Source organism: Eumetopias jubatus, unplaced genomic scaffold, assembly GCF_037043125.1.
Source record: "Eumetopias jubatus isolate StellerSeaLion01/CBP00866 unplaced genomic scaffold, mEumJub1_p1.0 scaffold_4, whole genome shotgun sequence".
NCBI lineage: Eukaryota > Metazoa > Chordata > Mammalia > Carnivora > Otariidae > Eumetopias > Eumetopias jubatus.
In genome coordinates, this window is record NW_028274810.1 from 166,376,275 (window position 1) to 166,398,356 (window position 22,082).

At 34.8% G+C, this 22,082-nt stretch overlaps 1 protein-coding gene across 3 annotated transcripts in view; it reads left to right on the forward strand.

Annotated features, from left to right (window-relative positions):
* The window catches only part of UBE2W (ubiquitin conjugating enzyme E2 W), an 81,687-nt gene extending 60,309 nt beyond the window's left edge, over positions 1–21,378 (forward strand). For 2 of the 3 annotated variants that reach the window (XM_028109681.2, XM_088022798.1), the window contains 2 exons: positions 1,158–1,233; positions 9,484–16,182. In XM_028109681.2, the coding sequence (XP_027965482.1) occupies positions 1,158–1,233; positions 9,484–9,497 (90 nt within the window). In that variant the 3' untranslated portion in view covers positions 9,498–16,182. Of the gene's footprint in view, positions 1–1,157; positions 1,234–9,483; positions 16,183–20,958 lie in introns of those variants that run through there. The other variant, XR_003610357.2, reaches the window with a different exon arrangement.
* Positions 21,379–22,082: the final 704 nt, after the last annotated feature.

A 22,082-nucleotide genomic window follows, 5' to 3' on the forward strand; every position in this document is an offset into this window, starting at 1 on the left:
ATTGGATTCTAATCAATATACAGAGAAAATGAATTTATGAAATTATTTGTTGCAGTGGTAGCAATTTATTCCACATGAACACAGATTATGACTTTGCAGGACAGACAGCAACAGATTATCTATTCTTTGAAGTTGTCAGTTATCTAATTTCATGATGCTAATTTTTCATATATTTTCTCAAACTCTATCAGCAGGGTAATCTTGGGGTAGTTGTTCAACATCTTATGCTATACTCTTCCCTTTTGTTAAGTTACTATTAATATTAACTTGTAAGGGCATTATTAGGCTCAACTAAGATCAGAGTTATGTACATGAGTTGTGGAAGTGCCAAGTGGACTGCCTGTTTCCCTATCTGCTGTCTAGGCAGTCCTACTTATCATTGGTTTTTGGTTGGACCTATCTACTAACTTAGCTACTAACCTGCACTGAGTAGCTTTAATACAAATTTGACATGTTTCCAGATTTTTGTAGAGAGTCACTTAAACTTATTTTGTCTGATCAATATCCAACAGTTTTCAGGGAAATTGCCTTCCAAAATCTGTCTTCAGTTTTGTTGGCATCACTATTTCTGCTGAAGCTCCCTTGCAGCGCTGCCATATGTTTCTAATACTGTGCTAGTCTGGGCATATATATGGTAGAAATGCCAATATAGCTTTTCCCCCTTTTTCCTCTTACATATTGTTTGGAAACTGAATCCTTTGGTCTGTCTTAGGTGATACTTACCTTACAGGAAAACAGTAATTGTGGAGGTTTATAAGTTGCTGTTAGTTTCTCAGACAAACCTAGTTAGATAGACTTTTCTGTTTTTTAATTAGTTCACAAAAGTAATTACAAATTGTTTCTTGGGAGATAAAATAAATGAAACCAAAATTCCTTAAAACCTAATGCTTCCACTTTGGGTTAATAGTCATTCTCTAGTAATCCCACTGGAACCTAATCCAAATCACACATGCACATCCCTAGTTTGTTTGTTTGTTTGTTTGTTTATTTTTAATTCCTGTGTCAAGGGTCTACTTTTCCTGCAATATATTATTTCAGTTGTGCCACATTGGCATTTATATTGTTTTTATACTTTCTGTAATAATTCTTCTAAAGCTTTTATTAAAACTATCTTCTTAAATCTTCTTCCATTTTACAACCTCTCTTTTTGGTTTCAGAGACGACCACCAGATAATTCTTTTTATGTTCGAACATGTAACAAGAATCCAAAGAAAACAAAATGGTGGTATCATGGTAAGCAGTTTTATTTTAGAATGATACTTTTTAGCATTTTGGTTTGAAGGACTATATATCTGTTTGCTTTGGGAAAAGAAGGGAATATATAACTGATGTATTTTTGTAATATGGAGAAGAGTCTTTAAAATATTAAGCCATTAAATGGAGACATTGGACTAGATTTTTAATGGGGCACATAAAATCATAGCTACCATACAAGTAAAATCTAAAATTGCTTTAACATTCTGAAACGCTCCATTTTATTACTAAAACAGGGTCCTTAATAATCTTCAGATGAAATTGGAATTAGTTATTGGGAAACCTATTACTTGAAATAGAAGTTTTGATGTCTTTTGAAATTACTTAGTTCTGGTATTGTGCTTAGTGGCAGGAGAGGGTTCACATTGTGAGAGATGACCCATTTAATTAAAGAAAGCTCTTCTTGTTCTAATAGTTAGTCCTCAAAAATTTGTGGTTCTCCTGATTGTAGCTATATGAATACAAGTACTCTCACTGATTTTGTTTTATTGGTTTTGTTGGGAGAGTGCTAATAGCTTTATAATTGAAAACTGCAAGCATCTTTTCTAAACTGACCTCACTGCTTCCCTAAAGAGGTGTATTTGAAATGCAAAACAAAATTTTATATTCCTCAATGTACTTTTTGAAGTACGTGAACAAAGCCACCCCCTGTGATTTTTTTGTATCCATAAAAGCATTTCCTTTATTTTTCTTTTTTTAAATGTTAGCCTAATATGGCCTTTCCCCCTTACCTTTCTATCCATTGTGAAACTTGTTAACTGAGTTAACTTGAGGCATTTAAAAACTTTTTAAATTATAAGAGTTCTGTCAGGTGTTGATAAGTGATGATTAGAATCAATACAATAGCACTATGCTAGCAGTTACAGGTTAGAAAACACAGTGAAAGAATGCCATTCTTGAGAGCCAACGAAAAGATAAATATTCCAGCTAATGTTAATGACAACTATAGATGACCTAGAAGAAAAAAATGACAAAACTTGTAATAGCTATGAAAAAATAGATTTATATATAAGATCTGAATATATAGTAAATTGTTTGTCACAAAACCAATGAGGAGAAAAATTACTTACTAATTTTTCTGTTACCTGTTAGGAAGTTGGTAATCATTTTGAGAAAGAAAAATTTACATTTTACTTCATATGTAAATTATTTCCTGTGGGTTAAGAATTTTTTTAAGACAACTAGAGAAAAAAAAAATTTTTTTAAGCTGAGTATCAACTCAGAGTAAGGATTTCTGAGGTTAAAAGGAATCACAAAGAAATTAAATAGTTATATGAAAATTTAAACCTTTTAGAAAAACCTCAAAGCACAGTCAACATAAGGTTTAAAAATGTGAAAAACAATTATAGCTTATTAAAAATAAAGACGATTTATGAAAAGTGCTTAACATAATACAATTAATTAAAAGTATAGGCCAAAAAGTTTGCAGTAATTACAGATTTAGTATTTTGAAACTATTACAGAATTGGCAGAGTTGAGTAAAATGAGTGCAGTGCTAGAAAAGAGTAAAGGATAGAACAAAATAGTACTTTCATATTTGCTGATGTTATAGCAAGTGCAGCAATATTTAACAAGCTTAAAATTTAAGATCAAGCCTTTTGTCTTAGTTACCAAACTTCTGAGAATCCATCCTAAGAAAATCATCTTTATAACAAGACGTGTTTTATACATGGAATGTTCAGTGGAGCATTATAATATACTCTGTTTCTTCTCCCCCGTGTGCTATTTTCCTGGAATGAATCCTCCACGGGCACACACAAAAGCACCCTGCCTCAAAGAATCCTTCCCCTACAACACACCCTCTTGGGAACTCTTTCACCAAAGTCTTGCTGATTACTTTCTCTTTTAAGGAATCTAATAAACTTTATTACTGTGCCTAGAATGCTGGTTTTGTTTAGTTTTTAAGAGGTCCCCAGATAATTCTGATGGAGCTTGTCACTTGAGAACTACTGTTTCAGGGATTCTGAGATATAAAAAGACAAGTTTCCATATAAAATGAATTAATAATCAGACTTAAAGGAATTGTTTCTGAGCACTGAAGGTCTACTAAAACACTTAACAAGACTCTACTTTAAGAAAACGGCCCTTTACTTCAATTTACATTGCTGGCTTCTCATTCTTTTTCATCTTCTTGCCTTTTGGGACCGAAAACCAAACTGCCTCTTTGCTCTGTACCTTTACAAGGAGCCCTTCTTGGGGGGGGGGGAACCTTGAGTGTCACAGACCCTTTGGTCTTAGCATAGAAAGTTCCCAGATTCATAAAAAGTTAAGATTAGTCAATCAAGAATATTGACAAACACAACTAAATCAAACGTTTTTTAAAGTGTCAAAGTTCTAAAGACAGTATAGTCATTCTATTTCAGACACAACTTCACTAATAATAGAAAAATCCCCCATTTTCTCTTCCATAGTGTTTTTAAACCACTTGAGTTTTCTAATAAAACTTAAGAAGAAATTGTCTTAGAGTAATGAACTTTAAAAATACATATATTTTGGAAGTATGACCTTCTTTACCATTCTGTCCTGCCCCAATGTTAGACAGTATATTCCAGTTTTTTCCCCTTCCTTCCTCCCTGGTAGGGACATTTCAGAAAGATTACAATCTTTCAGGCCCTCTAATGCTGCCTTATATAGTTGAAAGGATTTATGAGAAGTCCTTTATCTAAGAATATTTCCAGAATTTCTCATTACATGCTTTTGAATAAGAAATGGAGAAAGGTCACATAGTGAAACTAGAAATATAAAATAAATTCTTCAAAATAAAATACACTTCATATGTTATTTTTCATAGTAGTTTTTATCTGTTAACCAAGAAATTTATACTTTCACGACTAAAGTAAAAAGTCTTTTAATAGTTTAAACTATTAAATTCTCCACCTTAGCAAAGAAATACCAAGAAAAGAGAGGCCTTTCAAACTAAATTTAGTCTAGGGTTTGTGTAGGAATTCATTTTATCAATAAACAGATTAAAAGTGTCACCCCCCCACCCCCAAATACAAATTACCATCTTTAAAAGGACTGGATTCTATTTCAGCTGAACTTTTAGTTCAGGTTCTGGTCCCAGGTACAGATACATTTTTTTTCATTTGCAGGTAATTGTGTTTAAAAACATCCTCAGTTTATTGACCAACAGTGACAGTTCTTATCTCAATATGTTTTCTGCTCATGCTTGAACCCTGACTATCTGAATCGTTCCCCTCCCCTCCCAGAATCTCTCTTTAAATCAACAGTTTGCTCCATGAGTGACCCTCATATGAAATCAAGGACAGGTAATACTAGTTATACTTTGAGATCATAGAGCAACTGCTCTTTCATAAAGGGGAGTGGGTGTAGACAATCTTCTTTGAATTTTTCCTTCACCTTTAAAAAACTAAAGCATTTCAGCTGTGTAGCATATATTGTCTTCGCCTTTATACATTTCAGAGTGAGTTAAAAGCAATGTGAAAAATAGCTCACCTTGGCCTTATAGTTGAATTTGGAAAATCTTAGCATTCATGGCTCACTCATAAAGCAGAACATGTCAACTCTGTTTTTGAGCTTTCCAGATGTCAGCCTATGTTTTTCTGTTTAACTGCTTTAGTTCCAAAAAGATCTTCATTGATTAATCATGTTCTCCTTATAACACCAAATTACCAAGAAATATGGACTCTTGTTATTTATTAGTATCATCTAACTCTGAAAGGATTATAAGGTCAAATCAGAGTCCTGATGTGACCTGCAGACCTAAACAAAAATATCAGAGACTGAACAAAGTCTTGCATGGAATTGGATGAACTTACTGAAACACTTAACATTTCAGTTTTTAGAAGCCAAGCAGAATTATAGGCCTCAGGTACAAGCTCCATAGTCCTATATGATGCTAACCAACATACTTGGGTCAGAGTGTTTGTCAGTATTTGTAATCAAAGAGGCAAGAAAGGTTTGGGTTTAGATTCGTAATAATCTGTGTGCTTCAGAGGGGGCTTCCTGGATGCAGGATGGATGCACTATTAATGAAAAACAGTAATTTGGCAATTCCTGGTTTTAGAAGAGTAGGATTCCGCTGATACACCAAAATTGAGCTGCCAAATACCAGTGTTGAGTTCTTGGGAAAAAAGCCTCTTTCAATTTAAACTATCTTCCACATTGTTAGTATATCTTGAAAATGTAGGCCAGTCACTGCTACCCTACTGTTACTTGTCGTATCATAGCTTACTCATTTCTTTTTGCATTTCTTTTGAGCTTCTTCTCTAGCTCCTATTAAAGTGTAAAAAGTTACTGATAATGTGAATACATATTCCTTATTGTTACTTGAAGTTTGCTATCAACCTGTTTTCCAGAATAGTTTTATAGTTTCTATTTTTTTTTATAGTTTTAGTTTATAGTTTTTTTTTTTATAGTTTCTATTCACTGAAGGATTAAGGTCATATCTGCAATGCAAACATTCTGTGTTGAAAATTTAGCCAGGGGTCCATATGCTTTGAAAAATCAATTAAACAGAATAGGGTTAAGAAAATAAATGAATAAAGGGAAGTAACCAAAGTAAGTATTTGAATAGACAACTCATTTCAGCATACAAAGGGGCTGAGGAATTTACCTATAATTCAGGGCTAGAATGGTCTGTAGAAAACAAATGTATACAGTTTAGTACACGAATGAATGATTGAGCCTCAAAGTTCAAAATCATAAAATAGACATAATTCTTCTTGAAAAAGATAAAAAGTATCTTTTAATGGGATCATAAAAATATTTCAATAAGATAATAGAATCCATTAATAAAATGATCCATCTATTTCCTGGGATCCAAATTGAACATAAACAACTTAGTTTCATAAATGATTGCTTTCCACAGATGGCAGTACTGATCTGGTTCCTGAAGCATTTTCCTTAAGGTGATAGAGAATTGAGCAGTAAAGCTTAAGACTAATTGAGTATTGGCTTCAGAAAACTAGGCTTACAGGAAATAGATTGGCATGATGTTTAGATGTTATGTCCAATAAACTGTTGAGTTTGTAAATTTGGGGAGGAATAGAGGAATATCTCTCTCTTTTTTTTTTTTTTTTACAAAACTATAGACTGGAACATTTCCTGTACAATTCTAAGGATTATAAGGTGATAGGAACGTAAAATCATCTCAGACTAGTATCCACAAACTTTCTTCCTGTCTTATAGCTGTCCATAGAATACCTGTGTCCATAGAATACCACAACTATGTTAGTTGTGAACGTTTTTATATTATCACTACCTTTTAGAATTACAGAATCACTTTCTAAATTCCTAAGTCCAAATTTTACTCAGTCTAACAGACTTTTCCCTTTATTTCCTTCTGGATAACAATTCTGTTGTCTTCTGTGAAATCTTCTTAAGTTGGTTCATCAAAAGAAAACTTTAATTCCCTAAACTGTGGAGAGACAAACTTACATGTAAAGATTTATTTTTGCCTTTCTTGGAAGTGGGATTCCACTTCATATCTACTGACTTATTGCTGTGTTCCTTTTCTTCTAGTCTTTAGTCTCTGGGAATATCCAGGGAGGTAGTTTCCAATATAATGTGATGGTTGTGATGTCCATTAAAATGTGATCGTTCTCATACTCTGGGGAAAACTAAATGACCTTCTTCTATAATACAGTTCTCTCTCACTCATATTTCCCAGAAGTCCAGTGAAGTTAACCATGGTAGATGTCATCTCTTTGGAACTGGTTATTTGTATATTACATTCGAGGGTATACTTTTAATAAGGGCTTCTACATTTTCAGAAAAAAATTAAATGGTTAATCTGAGATTCTTTTTTTCAGACCTTCATATTGCTACATATACTTTAGCCAAGAGGTTAGATATATTATGTTCTTTGATCACGTTTTTGGTTTTTTTTTCTAAGATTTTATTTATTTATTTGACAGAGACACAGTGAGAGAGGGAACAGAAGCAGGGGGAGTGGGAGAGGGAGAAGCAGGCTTCCCGCTGAGCAGGGAGACTAATACGGGGCTCGATCCCAGGACCCTGGGATCATGACCTGAGCCAAAGGCAGATGCTTAACGACTGAGCCACCCAGGCGCCCTGATCACGTTTTATAGACTTATATTTGTTTTGATCCAAGATGGGTTTACTCTAAAAACTTTTTTTTGTAAGCCATCTTGGTATTCAATAATCTTTTTTTCATCTATCTAGGAAACTTCCTTTTGCTAACAAATGAGTTTTTTGCTTCTTAGTGATGCCCTTTTTAATTTGGGTGAGAGTTAGCCATGGCTTTAGCTCATACTCGTCTCCATACTTAAGTATTTGCTCATAGATTCTTTGATTACTTACAACCATGACGGATTTGTAATGTGTAAGTCCGTGTGTCCCTGTGGGTCCAGCTATCAGATAATAGAACTCCATTTTCAAAATTCACTTAGTAAGTTTATTTCTCTAAAGATAGAGTGTTCAAGGCAGGGAGTATTAGTCCTATATATATATATTTTTTTTTTTTTTTTTTTTTTTTTTTTAACATCTAATCCAAGGTAGGGATTGAGCTAGGGAGAATAGCTTTATATGGATTTCTTAATCATTTTGGTGGATTGTGGAACATTCTACAACAACCTACTATACTGGAAAACTTCCAGAATGAACATCCTGATGTAGATACATTTATGTTATCATCTATCAAAGAGATATATCTTTGGAGATAAAAGCTTATTATTGGTGGTTAATTAGGTACATGATGTTCAAGTTGAATTTTGTCTCACTTTTCTTATTGTATACATTGTCATGTGGTAGAATACTTAAGGTTTGACCTGTTAGGTAGAATTTAGTGCCATCTCTTAGCTTAGAGGTCTAAGTGTGATTAGTTTTAGTTTTTTCAAGGACCCTAGGGTTATAAATTACTCTATTGGAAGAGTGATGTTTTAAGGAACCTCTTTACATTCTTGTTTGTTCTGCATCCATGACATCCATATCTCCTCTTTATTCCAAGTTCCACAGTAATTTAAGAAACGGATACTTTCATGTGGCACTTAGAAGCTGTAGACTATCTGCTTATTTTCTTCTTAAAGATATTCTTTCTTTAAAGAATTCTAATGATTTAGATAAAGATAAGATTTATTTTTAAAAATCTAGTATATTTCACCCTTTAGATTTCCATTAAAATATAGAGTGATGGGGGGCGCCTGGTGGCTCAGTCATTAAGTGTCTGCCTTTGGCTCAGGTCGTGATCCCAGGGTCCTAGGATTGAGCCCCGCATTGGGCTCCCTGCTCGGCGAGAGGCCTGCTTCTCCCTCTCCCACCCCTTCTGCTTGTGTTACCTCTCTCGCTGTGTCTCTCTGTCAAATAAATAAATATTTAAAAAAAAAAAAGAGTGATGGAATATTCTACGAGTTTGCCCAGCGCAGAAATCAGATTTATTGGTTTTTAGTTCTCACTGAGTCATTGGAAATGGGGATTTTTATTAACAGTGTATCAATCCTAACATGGGATAGTTTGTAAAATATTTTGGCCAGTTTTTCAGCAATGCTGTCTTTGAGAGCTTTCACAACTCTTGGGTAGTTGCCACTAGTCTTGCTTCTTTCTAAAGCTGCTTTCTGAAGAGTAACCAGTCCTCAAAATAAATCCTTCAGATATGTCTTGTGAAATAATTTTGTAAAATAAGTTATGAACTCCACAATTATATATCTTACATAATGTGTTAAGGCTACCAGAAGGCATTACTAAATCTGTGGGTTTTTTTTTAATGGCCTCATTTGTGTATGTATCTATATTTGCTGAAAAATGTATTTTTAAATGTATTTTCTAAAGAGAAATTAACATTAAGTATGTATTAATTGATTTGGTAATTGTACCTCATTTGTGAAATTATTTCCTTTATAGACTAAAGACACAACTTGCATTATCCTGTGTTAAATACCATGACATTGTTGGTCAGGAGTTTACTTCCTGTCTCGTTACAACTTAAAATTGTTGCCCATAAAAGAACTCTTCAAGACTGATAAATCCTGAATATGTGCTAACATATATCAATTTAATATTAAATAGAACTAACACACTGATGCATCATTTAAGATTTGTGTGAACTATTTCTGTGAAAGTATAGAACGTGATTTGTTTGTCACTATGTAATTGAACACAAACTGGACTTTTTATTTGCAAGGATTGGGGAGGCAAGTCAGACATGTAAACCATGTTCTTCTTGAAATTATTTCTGTGTTAGACTAACGTGTGGGTTTTACTTATGCATGCTTGACTTTTTTAATTATCTTTTTTCTCCTTTTCTTAAAGATGATACTTGTTGATGCCACTGTTATCATCCTCCTAGCAGAAGATAGTCCTACTGAGAAAATGAGCACTTTGATCATTCAGTCTTTGAACTTTAACCTTTGACTGGAAGTGACCTATAGGCAATGAAGACTACTTCCTTTTACTGCATTTTTACTCGTGTGCATTCTGGGCGCATGTTGATCGCTGGTTCAGTCCAGGCAACTGACATGCTTTTATTAGTCATACAGTATTAATGCAGGTGTCAGGAAATGTCAATATAATTCCATTTTTTATTTTTATTTTTTTAAGCTTTTGGAAAAGTTCCAGGTCCTCATGTATTGTGCAATAACAATGACTTCCTTGGCGGTTTTGGGACGTTCATTGCCGGCAATGGACGTTTAATAGGAAAAATTTTCATTAATTCCTGCCACCCAATAATTAATGCATGATAGGGCCTATGAAATGAATTTATTGGTTATAGTGGGATTATAAATAAAGTGAGGGATCCAACATTACTTTGAAAGTCACCCCAACTGTTTATATTTGGGTTCTATGCACTGTGATCCTAAGGTTAACAGCATGAATTAACATGCGTCTTTAAAGGACTATAATGAAAGATCATTGCGTATTTATTGAATTGTTTATATCTGCTGTCAAATTGTTTTGACATGGAAGGTTTTCAAGTAACATTGGCAGAGAGGTACAATATTGTTATCCCTATGGTGAAAATAAATTCATTTGTTGTATATAGTTCCTCAATCTCTGAAGTAAAGGTATGAGTAATCTAGGGTATGAATGGTTGAATCAAGGCTTGATTTTGGAAGTAAGAACAATGGCAGTGATGATGAAACTGCTGCAGTCCTTAATCGGGGCTTGTTTGTACAGTAACGATATTTCCAAGTAGATTACACTCTGTTACTTCCTGCTAGCCATCAGCATGAGCCCTACTGCCTAAACACTATTTCATTTATTTATGTTTGGAAAATCCATAAAGAGTTTTCGTTTGCAATTTTGTTTCTTTTGTTATGTTTTAAGTCAAGTTTGAATGTTACAGTACTTCAATTGAAAAGCTTTTGTCAAGTTTTTTCTTGTAATTTTTTCTTTACTTGTAAGTATCATTTTGTCCTTTAATCCTGTACCCTAAAATAAGAAATACATTTTTGACAGAGGCTTAATGTTTTAACAAAAGAGTGTGGACATTTTTATTTTAAAATTTAGGCAAAAGTACACTATAGAATGGTATGTTTTCTTATTTGTCTCACACAACCGTACAGTTTTTCCTGGAGGGATTTGTTTTATTTTGTTTTCTTGTTGTTTGAAAGACTTTGCTTACAGCTAGGTAAAATTTTTCTATAGAAAAAAATTGTTGAAACGTCCAATTCTCAGTACCATGTAAGTTAATGATACTGCAACTAGGTTCTCTTTTTAAAAAGCAATTATGTATTTTATAAATTACCTTTTCACATATGCAAAAATCTGTTTCTACTACAATGTTATTTTTACTAATGCCTCTTGTTGCACTCTTTTTGACATATCCTGCAGTGAATAAATATATGAATCAATTTGGGCTTAAAAATAAAAGCCAGTTGGCTGAAAGCTTTGAAGTATGTACCCCAGCAAAACATCCAATCAATAATTGGCAAGGAATATTTTCAAAATTGTTTTTAATCTCTGTATAGATGACATTTTGTAGCTTTGTACATGTTGTTAATTAAGGGCATATAATTTTACACTCTAAAAGTATAATTGCTGAACTCAGGGGTGGGTAGACTTCAAAAATATGTCTGCTGTAGAAATAACTTGAAAAAAAAAATTAAAACTATGGCCAGCCACCAAATTGTGGACACTGTTTATACTATAGTTAGCAACTACACTTTTTAAAATTAAACACATTTTTGTTCTTTCTTGACTAGATACACATAAGTTCTCATAATAGTCTCTATCAGTCTGATCATTTGGCCTGTTTAAGACAGAAAGTGTTTTTTGGAATGCTTTGAGCTACTCTTAGTTTTTAACTGCTTTTTAATATGAAAATTGCAGCGGCAAATTATATATTTTTCATATTTTACACAACTGCTCTAAACTACTGATTGACTTGATCATTTTCCGGGGTGGGGGTGGGGGATCTTTCTCCGTACTGCTGGTCCTCTTACTAAAATTCTTTTATAAAGAAATGACCTGTGACATTTATTCGCCAAAGGAATTAATATACCAGGTCAAAGATTAACAATGCTGTCCTGTAGATTAATAGGTCTTATATAGCCTCAGTTGAGTTTTTTAAAATAAAAGAAGCAGTATTTTAACATACCTCTTTCTCTGCATAGAGATACCATAAAATAAAAAGAAGTAGAGGAAAGTAAAGGAAACCAAATAATTTCAGTACATTTTATTAAAGAGAAGATAAGATGAAATACCAACCATTCAGAATTTGCAGTAAGATAACACCTTATTCATTACAATACTCCCTTGAACTTAGGAATTATTGGAAACTCCTTTGCACTTAGATTTAATTAAGTTAATTTTAAATGTAAGTTACATTATTAAAAGACATAAGCCGTTTACCTAAGTCATTGCTCTAGAGAGGGCATTTAATGACTTTGTAATAATAAAAAGAATATTTCTCTGTATTGTGTTGTTGAACGACAACCAGAATACCAAGAAAATGTACATAGGATTATGCTACTTCCCTCTTCCCTTGCTCTATGGGGCACAATCTGCTGCATAGGCCTGCAGAATTATACTTTCATATTTAGACAATGTGTACTCTATTTATTTATTTATTTATTTATTTTAAGGCCATTCTTCTGGTTTGCCAAATTCTGTTAAGACAGTGATACATTCATTTCCTTATTTTGCATGCTTAGATCATGAACTTGGTGCCCTTCAAAAAAATACTTTACATCAAGTAGGTATTAATGCCATAGATTTTAAAGAGAGAAATGGTTTTCAGTTTCTTTAAGATAAATTTTTTAAAATAAATTTTATGGCTGTTCTCTTAAGGAATTTAATATTCACCTCTAAAGGACTTAACTTGTAGTGGATGAATTCCTCCTTTTAGCTAGCAAGGAAATAAAGCTTTTTTTAATCCCCAAAAGAAAATGCTAAAAATTAGCTTTTATATACAGTTCATCTGGAGAAAGATCTTAATCCTTATTGTTTTGACTAGGTATATAAATATTTGGTATAAAGTAACTAGGGTAGTTTATTAGTTTTTCCCTTCTGAAATTTTCAATATATGCACATATAGATCATTAGATTCCTGTGGTGAATAATAATTTCTTCAGATTCTTAAACAGGTATCTAGTGACTGCTTAATTATTTCCAGATTGCATCAAAGATGAACTGACAAATAATGGAAATGAGTAGTGATATGCAAATGGTATGTAACCACATATTACTTGTTTCGGTAATTACTTGATCGGTAATCAAGTCTCATTTTTTAAAAAGCCTATTGTTTTTGAGAATTGAGATATTTAAAACTTGTTAAAGCTTCTTCCTAAAGATAGAAGAGAAGAGGAGGTACTGTGTGTTCAGAATTTTTTTAAATAAAGAATTCAGTGTCACTAGTTCTAATCCTTTACGGCTACTGCTGCTTATATTTCTTGATCTCACTTTTATTTAGTTTCCTGTATATATTTTGGCTGAATGCTTAGGATTTATTAAGTGTATATAAATTGGTTTTCAAAAAGAACTGAGGCTTTCCCATATCTTTTCTGAGGATTCACTGTTACAAAATCAGCTACTGCATGATTCTGTGTTAATGCTAGTGCCTTTGCATGGTTAAGATCTGTGAAGGTGTCTCTTAATCTGCACCCCTTGGTCCTAATCTTCTTTGCAGTCTTTTGTTTGTTTTTCTCTCTCTTTCATTTTTCTTTCTTCCTTTCTCTTCAAAGATGTCCGTCCAATATGTCAGTCTTCAGCAGTTTCCCTAAGTTTTCTTCTCTCCTTCCTTTCTTCCTTTCCTCCCTTCCTCCCTTTCTTCCCCTTTCCTTTTCTTGAGGTTAGGGAATCCAGAGAAGGAAGATTACTGAAATTACATCAGAAATTTTTCTTAAAGAAAAAGACTCCTTTCTACAAATAAAATACATAGAATTTCTGATGCCTTATTTCGGTTCATCAGTATGTGGCTAAATGTGTTGAATAATTGACTACTTGATAAATGAGCTGTTAACTAAGTAATTTAGTTCTTAAATACTAATATCGAGGGAGTTTTGTTTACTTTTTGGATGGTGACTCTCCCAAAGCCTAATTATTGCCCAGATGTATTAAATTATTTGTTTTGGTAAAAGTGTTTTTCCATTTAAGGTTTCTAAGCCATTTTGAGATTTGGAACTTTTTTTTTTTTTTTTTCTCAAATGTGTGGGAGATTTTTGTTTTCTTAGCATAAACTACATTAAAGACAGGCTTGTATGCATCATTCCAGAGGCCCATGGAGTCTAAATATGTACTTCAAACTTAGATCTTTATCCTTAAAGTTGAAGTTCTGCTTCTTATGGTCCTGTAAATGAGGCGTTTATTGTGATTTTAATTCTCAAATGTTACTGGGATTTACATTTAGGGATGAATCTCCAGAACGGTTACATGAATGTCTTTTTTTATGAAAATTTTTTAATAAAACAATATAATATCTGAAGACATTTTGAATATGTGGAAGGAATGCCTGAATAGAAGCTGGTATATTTTAACATGCCTAAAGAATTGTAATTGAGCAAGTTGAGTGCAGTTGACAGGGAAAAAGAGAAACAGTTTCTTGATGCATACATTGTCAGGGTTTTGTGAAAAGTTTGCTTCTGCAGTAATTCTAAGCTGCTTTCTCAAAGGCAAAGCATGGTTCTGGGCTTTGGCTTGTTAGGTGTGACATCACTTGTCAAATTTCACGGTAAATGGAAAGGTTGAATAATCCCACCTCTCTAATTTTAAAGCCTGAAACAAGTCGAGTAAGGAATGTGGTAGATTGACAGACACTGTGAAAATAAATGCAAGTCTTTTCATAGTTAACCACAGATTATTGACATAAATATTGATTATCAGGCTCAGGGTAAAATAATTATTCAAAAAGATTATTATGTCAGTTATCTAGTAGCCAAGAAGTCCATGTTCAAGTTAAAATGGGTTTGTTGTTTTTAGTTGGTACCATTTTTCTCTCAATATTCAGAAATACAGATTGTGCATTTTATTAATAGGAATGGAAGCTCATGCTTCAGGGTTTGAATAGGGTGGATGTATATATATTTTATAAATTCAAGTTGTAAAATATGTAAAGCTACTGCTTTTTGAATAGAATATAAATGTTAAGACATAAATCTATATATTATATATTTTTAAATACATGTATCAAACTTTTGTTAGTTGAATATAAATTACATTGTGTGCTTTATGGAATTCAGTAACTTTTAATAATAAAGCAGTTGTCATTGATTTATTTTATGTAGACTTGAATATTAAATTGGATAGATATTAAATCTCTTTGTAGTTTATAATAATATAAAGATTTACTTATGTAGTAGTTTCTCTTTACAAAGCACTGTGATCTTCCAAGGATTATGGAAACAGTAAAATGCCCATTTCCAAAAATAAGTGCAACAGAATGAAGATAGTCACTAAAGCACTTACTCATTTAACAGATCATGTTTACTTAGTAGTGTAGCCCAGTGTATTTTAGTGGTTCTTCATGCTTTATTTAAAGAAGTCCTGATTAAAAGATGGGTGTTTTCAGAAAAGGTGGAAATTGAGACTCAGGCCCTTGCTTAGGGTTACCATGAGTCTGGTGTTGCTGAACTTTAAGTTGTATGATTCATAAGGATATCCTGCAGAGAACTTTGGGATTCTTTCTTGAATATATACACAGATCAACTAACTTACTTAGATGAGTGGCTCCTGAAGCTATGAGAAGAGAAAAGGAGATAAGCAGAAGAAGGGATATCTCTCTGCATCTCTGTTATTCATGGCAGGAAGAAATTTAATATGCTCTGCTGATATTCTAGGTTTTCTATTCATGGGGGATCTGCCTGCCCCAGGAGCACCTTACTCCTCATTGGGGTAGCTGTTCTACCATAAAACTGCCTTATCTCTACATGCTATTTCTGCAGCCCTCAACAATAGATGAGTAGCTGGTTAGATAAATGCAAGATCCATCTTCCTTTGTGCTTTGATGGCACTCTCTCCCTTTATTATAATCGTTAAAATAATTTCTACCTCTCATAGAAGGTTTAAGCCACTGTGGATAAATGATTCTGTTGAAATTCCTATATTCCTTGGTACTTTTCACTCTTAACATATGGCAAAATTAAACATGAACTGAATTGAAGTCAAATGACACAACTAAGGGTTTTCTATGCTTGGATAATATGGGCCAAGGCCACAGTGGTTCTATATCTGTCCTGCTGAGAATTCCTGTCAATAAATATTTTAAATTGCTTATGAGGTTTCTTTTTAATGTTTGCTTAAGGCAAAATATATGAGTGGGAGTACCTGTGTGCTCTTTCCAGTTCAGTGGAGTATGGAAATGTTTTAATAATGAAGTTGAAATAAGAAACTAAGGTAGAAATTATCTTCTCATATAGGTACTTGGCCTTCAAGGACCTATTGTGGGTAGATAAAACTCATCAGGCAAGAACCTAATAAGGATGGCTATAACCTGCAGAAAAGGTATCCAACTTAACATTAAAATTTTTATGTCCCCTCTCACACCCCCCAAAACATACTTCTCTTTCCTGTCACGGTGGCATTTCTTTTTCTTTTCTTTTTTCTTTTCTTTTCTTTTCTTTTCTTTTTTTTCTTTTCTCTTTTCTTTTCTTTTTTTTTTCTTTTCTCTCTCTCTTTCTTTCTTTCTCTTTCTTTCTTTCTTTCTTTTTCTTTCTTTCCTCTCTCTCTTTCCTTTTCTTTCTTTTCTTAAGATTTTATTTATTTGAGAGAGAGACACAGTGAGAGAGGGAATACAAGCAGGGAGAGTGGGAGAGGGAGAAGCAGGCTCCCAGCCGAGCAGGGAGCCCGATGGGCTCAATCCCAGGACCCTGGGATCACGACCTGAGCTGAAGGCAGATGCTTAACTGACTGAGCCACCCAGGTGCCCCCACGATGGCATTTCCATTCAACCTAGTTATCCAAATGAAGAATTGCCACTACTTACTAGTCCTCTCTGACATTTTTCATCATTAATCTCTGTTGAGCCTATCTTAAAAACATATGTATCTGAAATTTCTCCCTTCCCTCCAGTGCCATTGCCATGATCCTGGTGTTCCCAGGCTGCTCTTCAGCCATCCACACACCTTGTTCCATAAATGGTAGCAAAACAAGACTACCTGTACTTGGTTAACATTCTTCCACGTTCCTAGAATGTTCATCTGCTTTTTTTCCAGTTCAAATTAGTTACAAGGGCATCTTTGTCCTTCTTCCCTTCCCACCCATTACCAGCTTTCTGTCCTGGATTCTTTAACAGAAGAGACAGCGTCTCAGTGGTGCTTGTGTCCCCAGCATGTAGCACACAGTACCTATCCTATAAGCTTTTAATAAATGTTTTGTTAAATTAATTTGATTGTACTTGTATTTTTATACTAACTTTTCCAAAGAAACTTACTCAGGTGCTAGCAGGTTTGAAACCTACATCTAAACCACCATCTGTATGAAGTGTCACAGCAGAACGCCCTACCCTTCCTACCCCAGAAAGTCTGAAAAAAATTACTTTGAAGTAAATCATTAACCATTCTTCACTGGTTTTATTTAAAAAAAAAGTTCTCATATTTTTTGCTGTATCGCTGAGGTAAATTAGTTACCTAGAATATATTTACAATTTAAGAATATAATTGTTCTAGGGGCGCCTGGGTGGCTCAGTTGTTGAGCGTCTGCCTTCGGCTCAGGTCATGATCTCAGGGTCCTGGGATCGATCCCCGCATGGGGTTCCCTGCTCCGCAGGAAGCCTGCTTCTCCCTCTCCCACTCGCCCTGCTTGTGTTCCCTCTCTTGCTATGTCTCTGTCAAATAAATAAAATCTTTAAAAATATATATATAATTGTTCTAGGCTAAATATATCTGAGGCGACCTGAGATCATAAAGGTAAAAGTCATACTCATTAAGGTTAAAAACGGCATTGAGCAAGTACTTAGTACTTTCTATGCTAAGGAAGATGACAGATAAAAGAAAGCACATATCTTCAAAGGGCCTACATTATAGGCGGGATAAGAAAAAACAATACAACATCAAAAGTGATGAGCCCTAAAAGGTGCAGACAAATAGCAGTTTTTGGTAATCACAGAAATGAGTTGACTGCAAGAGGAACTGTAATGGCTTGAAAATTACAAACGCTGTAGGTGAGTTCTCGGCAAGTACCATGGTCCCAAGTATAGAAGTTGGGACAGGATTTGGATGAACGCCGACCTAGATGATGTTGTGGCTGGTTTAGAGTAAGGCAGTGGGGGAGCAGCAGCCAATGACCAGATGATGTGTAGGGCCTCGTGAATGAGAGTAAGGTTGAAATTAGTCTTTCCGTTTGCACTAAACAGAGAGCTGAGGCTAGCACTCCGATCCTTTCGTCCCTAGGGCATTCATTTATCAATTGAGAGGAGATTATAAAGCTGAGCCACTGTGTCAGCAATATGACAGGGAATGTTGCCCAGAAAACAAAACAAGGAGTCTGACCCACTACACCAACATCCTACCCATCAGAACTAATTTAAAGCCAGAAATCAGCAGAGCATCCCCAGAGTAAAGGTCACCTGAGGAAACAATCCTGATTGAGACTTTCATCTTGGAGTGGTTCAGGGAATGTCACACTCCAAACTTGGATTGAGGTGAGTTCTCTGGCAGTGTCCTCAGAAGGTGGCCAGGAGCAGATAGAAGTTTGAAGTCCTAGGAAGAGAATAGCTTCCTCCACATATTATCCTTACAAGTGATTTATTTTAATACAGTGACCAATACACAAAGGTTATCCCTTCTAGGAAACAAGGCACTATGAAACAGACCTAGAAAGCATTGGATGTGTGGGGTGGGGGGTGACAGGATCCATACAGTTTACTGCTCTGCCTACCATATACTATACCATACCATATTGGGAGCTTCTGAAGAACAAGGAACTGTCTTGTTCATCTTTATACTCATTCAAACATTGAGCATCTGCTGTATCCCAAGGAGCTTATGATCTGGTAGGGAAGACAAGTGGGTAATTAAAATAATGTGCCAGTTGGTGTGATAGGCTAATCAGAGTGTTGAATGAGCATCAAGGTGAGAACAGTCAAAGCTGTCTTAAGTCCAGGTGAGAATTCCAGGGGAAGTGGTGAGTATTTGCCAGGCAAAAGTGGGAGACTGAAGATGAGGGCATCTGAGATAAAGCATACGGCAAGTGCACAGGGTGAGAGAGAACAGTGTTTGGAGCATTGAATTTGGATGAGGGAATAGTAAAAATGAGATCAAACTAGAGCTAGAATTCAAAAGACCGAATTAATGGAGTTTTGGTTTTATCTCATGGTCTCAGAGAGGGACTGATGAATTCAGATTTGCACTTAAGAAAAATACCTTGGCTGTAATTCTGGAGACTGAGCTTGAAGGGTCACAAAACTGGAAGGGAAAAAATAAGAGACCATCATCAGTACCAGACAAATGATGATGACTTGAATTTATTATAAAGTATTGGCATAAAGATAGACATATCAGTGGAACAGAAGGGAGAGTCCAGAAATTGGTTTATAAAAATATACCAAGGTACTTGCCGGGGGGCGGGGGGATAACAGTCTATTCAAAATATTTGAAAAGCTATTTGTAAGAAAAAAAAAATCTTCTGTACAAAAATTAGCCCAAAATGAATCATACACTCAAAGAGTAAAACTATGAAACTTCTTCAGGAAAACAGAAGCTCTGAGATCTTGGATTTGGCAACGATTTCTTAGCTATGAACCAAATTACTAAAAACAGTTGATAAATTGGACTCAACAAAATTTAAAAATGTAGCTTTTCAGAAGACATTGAAACAGCAAAACAATGTATTTGCAAAATATATACATGATAAAGGACTTATATTTAGATTTTTTTTTAAGTCTTAGGATAAATAACATGAAGCAAACAACCCAATTTAAAAATGGGCAAAGTTTGTGAATTTTTTTTTACTTGAACTAAACTGAAGGAAATATGGCAAATAAGTAGATGAAAAGCTGCTGAGTTTCATTAGTCATTAGGGGAATACAGATTAAAAGCATAAGATAACCACTGCACACTTGCTACACTGACCATACCAAATTTTGGCAAGGATGTGGAGTAATGGGAACTTTCCTACTCTACTGATGGCAATGTGGAATTGTGTAACCACTTTGGAAAACCATTTGGTAGCTTTTTAAAAAGTTAAACATAGGGGCCCCTAGGTGGCTCAGTTGGTTGAGTGTCCGACTCTTCATCTCAGCTCAGGTCTTGGTCTCAGCATCGTGAGTTCAAGCCCCACATTAAACATGTACCTACTATACAGATCAGCCATTTCATTCCCGGGTATTTACCCAAGAGAAAAGAAAGTATATGTCCACACAAAGACTTGTACAGAAGGGTTTGTATCAAGTTTGCAAAATACCCAAACTGGAAACATTTGTCCGTCAGTAGGTAAATGGGTAGCCAAAGTGGGATATCTATATATCAGAATACTATTCAGCAATAAAAAAGGAATAAAACATGGATAAATTTCTACTATGCTGGGTGAAAATGCCCACGCAAAAAGTGTACTGTGATTTTATTTAAAATTCTAGAAAACGCAAATTTATGTATAGTGACAAAAATCAGAGAAGTGTTTGCCTGAAGATGTGGGGTGGTGGGAAAAACCTTTTGGAGGAGATGGATACTTGATTATCTTGGTTTCACAGGTATATATATATATATATGTCAAAACTCATTAAATTGCACACTTTAAGTATTAATAGTTTACTGAACATTATATCTCAAGTGGAATTAGGAGGTTTTAAGCAGTAAGGACAAAGGATGGCAATGGCCTGAAGTGGAGTATAAGAAAATGGACAACTCAACCATAATCAATTTGCCCAAAATTAGAGCTTAGAAGTGATGGAGCAGGAATTTAAGTCTGAGTCTGACTGACTTCGAAATCTATGCTCTAAGTCAATATGCTTATACTTAACATGACCCCCATATTTCTGGCTTAGAAAACTGAGTAGAGGCTGACGACTTTCACCAAAACGAGGGGCAGATTTGGGGAGGAAATGTGTTCGTACTTCCTCATAACACCAAGTATAGTAGCTTATATAGTCAATTGGTGAGTGGAGATGTAAGCTGAAGTTTTTAGGTGGCAATGATAAACAGAGTGATATAATTTTACTTAGTTCATGAGTTTATTGCCTATTGATCAACAGTTGAAAAGGAATTTAATATTTTCTAGTCTAATAACCTAACCAATGAATTAGTTATTTCTTAACATCTTTGAAGTGATCACCCCTGACCGCCTTCACTGATGGGAATTAATTCAGAAAATTCCTGCACTTTTGAATAAATCTTATTAGGAAGTTATTTCTTTCAGACTGAAATCTGCTACATACTATCTATCCTGGATTAAAGAGTGTCCCCTCAAAAGATAACTCTGAAGTCCTAACTGCCAGTATCTCCGAATGTGACCATATTTGGAAACGGAATTGTCGAAGATGTGATTAGGTAAGGTGAGGTCATACTGGAGGAGGGTGGACCTTAATTCAATATGAGTGATGTTGTACAAATTGGAGAAGACACAGAGACACAGGCACTTAAGGGGAGAATGCCATATGGCAATGCTGTAATGCATCTACAAGCCAAGGAACGCCAAGGATTGCTGGGAACCTCCGGGAGCTGGAGGAGGCAGAGGATTCTTCTCTAGAGCCTCTGGAAAGCATGATCCTGCTGATACCTGATCTTGGACTTCTCGCTCCAGAACTGTGAGAGAATAAATGTCTGTTGTTTTAAGCCATTCAGTTTGTGGTACTTTGCTACAGCAGCTCTGGGAAACTAATCACACACTTTCCATCTTTTCTTTCCCCTGATTCTACCTTCTGGAGACACATGGAATAAGTCCTGGTCTCTTCAGATACTTCCAGATGTTTTGAGAACATATTTTTTTTTCCAGGAAGATATCTCCCTTGCTGGTTTTTTTTACATGATACATTTTCTTTATTTCTTTTTTTAAAGATTACTTTAGAGAGAGAGCACAAGTTGGCAGGGGGGGACAGAGGGAAAGAGAGAGGGGCCGCAGGGCTCAATCTGAGGACCCCAAGATCATGACCTGAGCAAAAACCAAGAGCTGGATGCTTAACTGACTGAGCTACCCAGGCGGCCCCACAGGATACATTTTCAAATTCTTCCATTATTATTTGTAGGGTCAAGATTTTCAAAGATGCTTTAAAGTGTGGTCACCAGAACTAATCTTAGTACAAATAGTTTGATCTACAAAACAGGATGGAATTTGCTCTCTGGTTCAGGTCAGGGGTTTTCAAGCTCTTTCTCAGAGCTCTAGGAATTTCTTGGACGTACTTCAGGGCACACTTAAATATATCTCACATAAACTCTGCATAAAATTGCCTTAGGAGAAGGGGTGTGCTGTTTAGAACAAGTTTGGAAAACAGTGGTTTAGATGATACTTTTAATAAAGTCTAAGATTGAATCCACTTTTTTGGC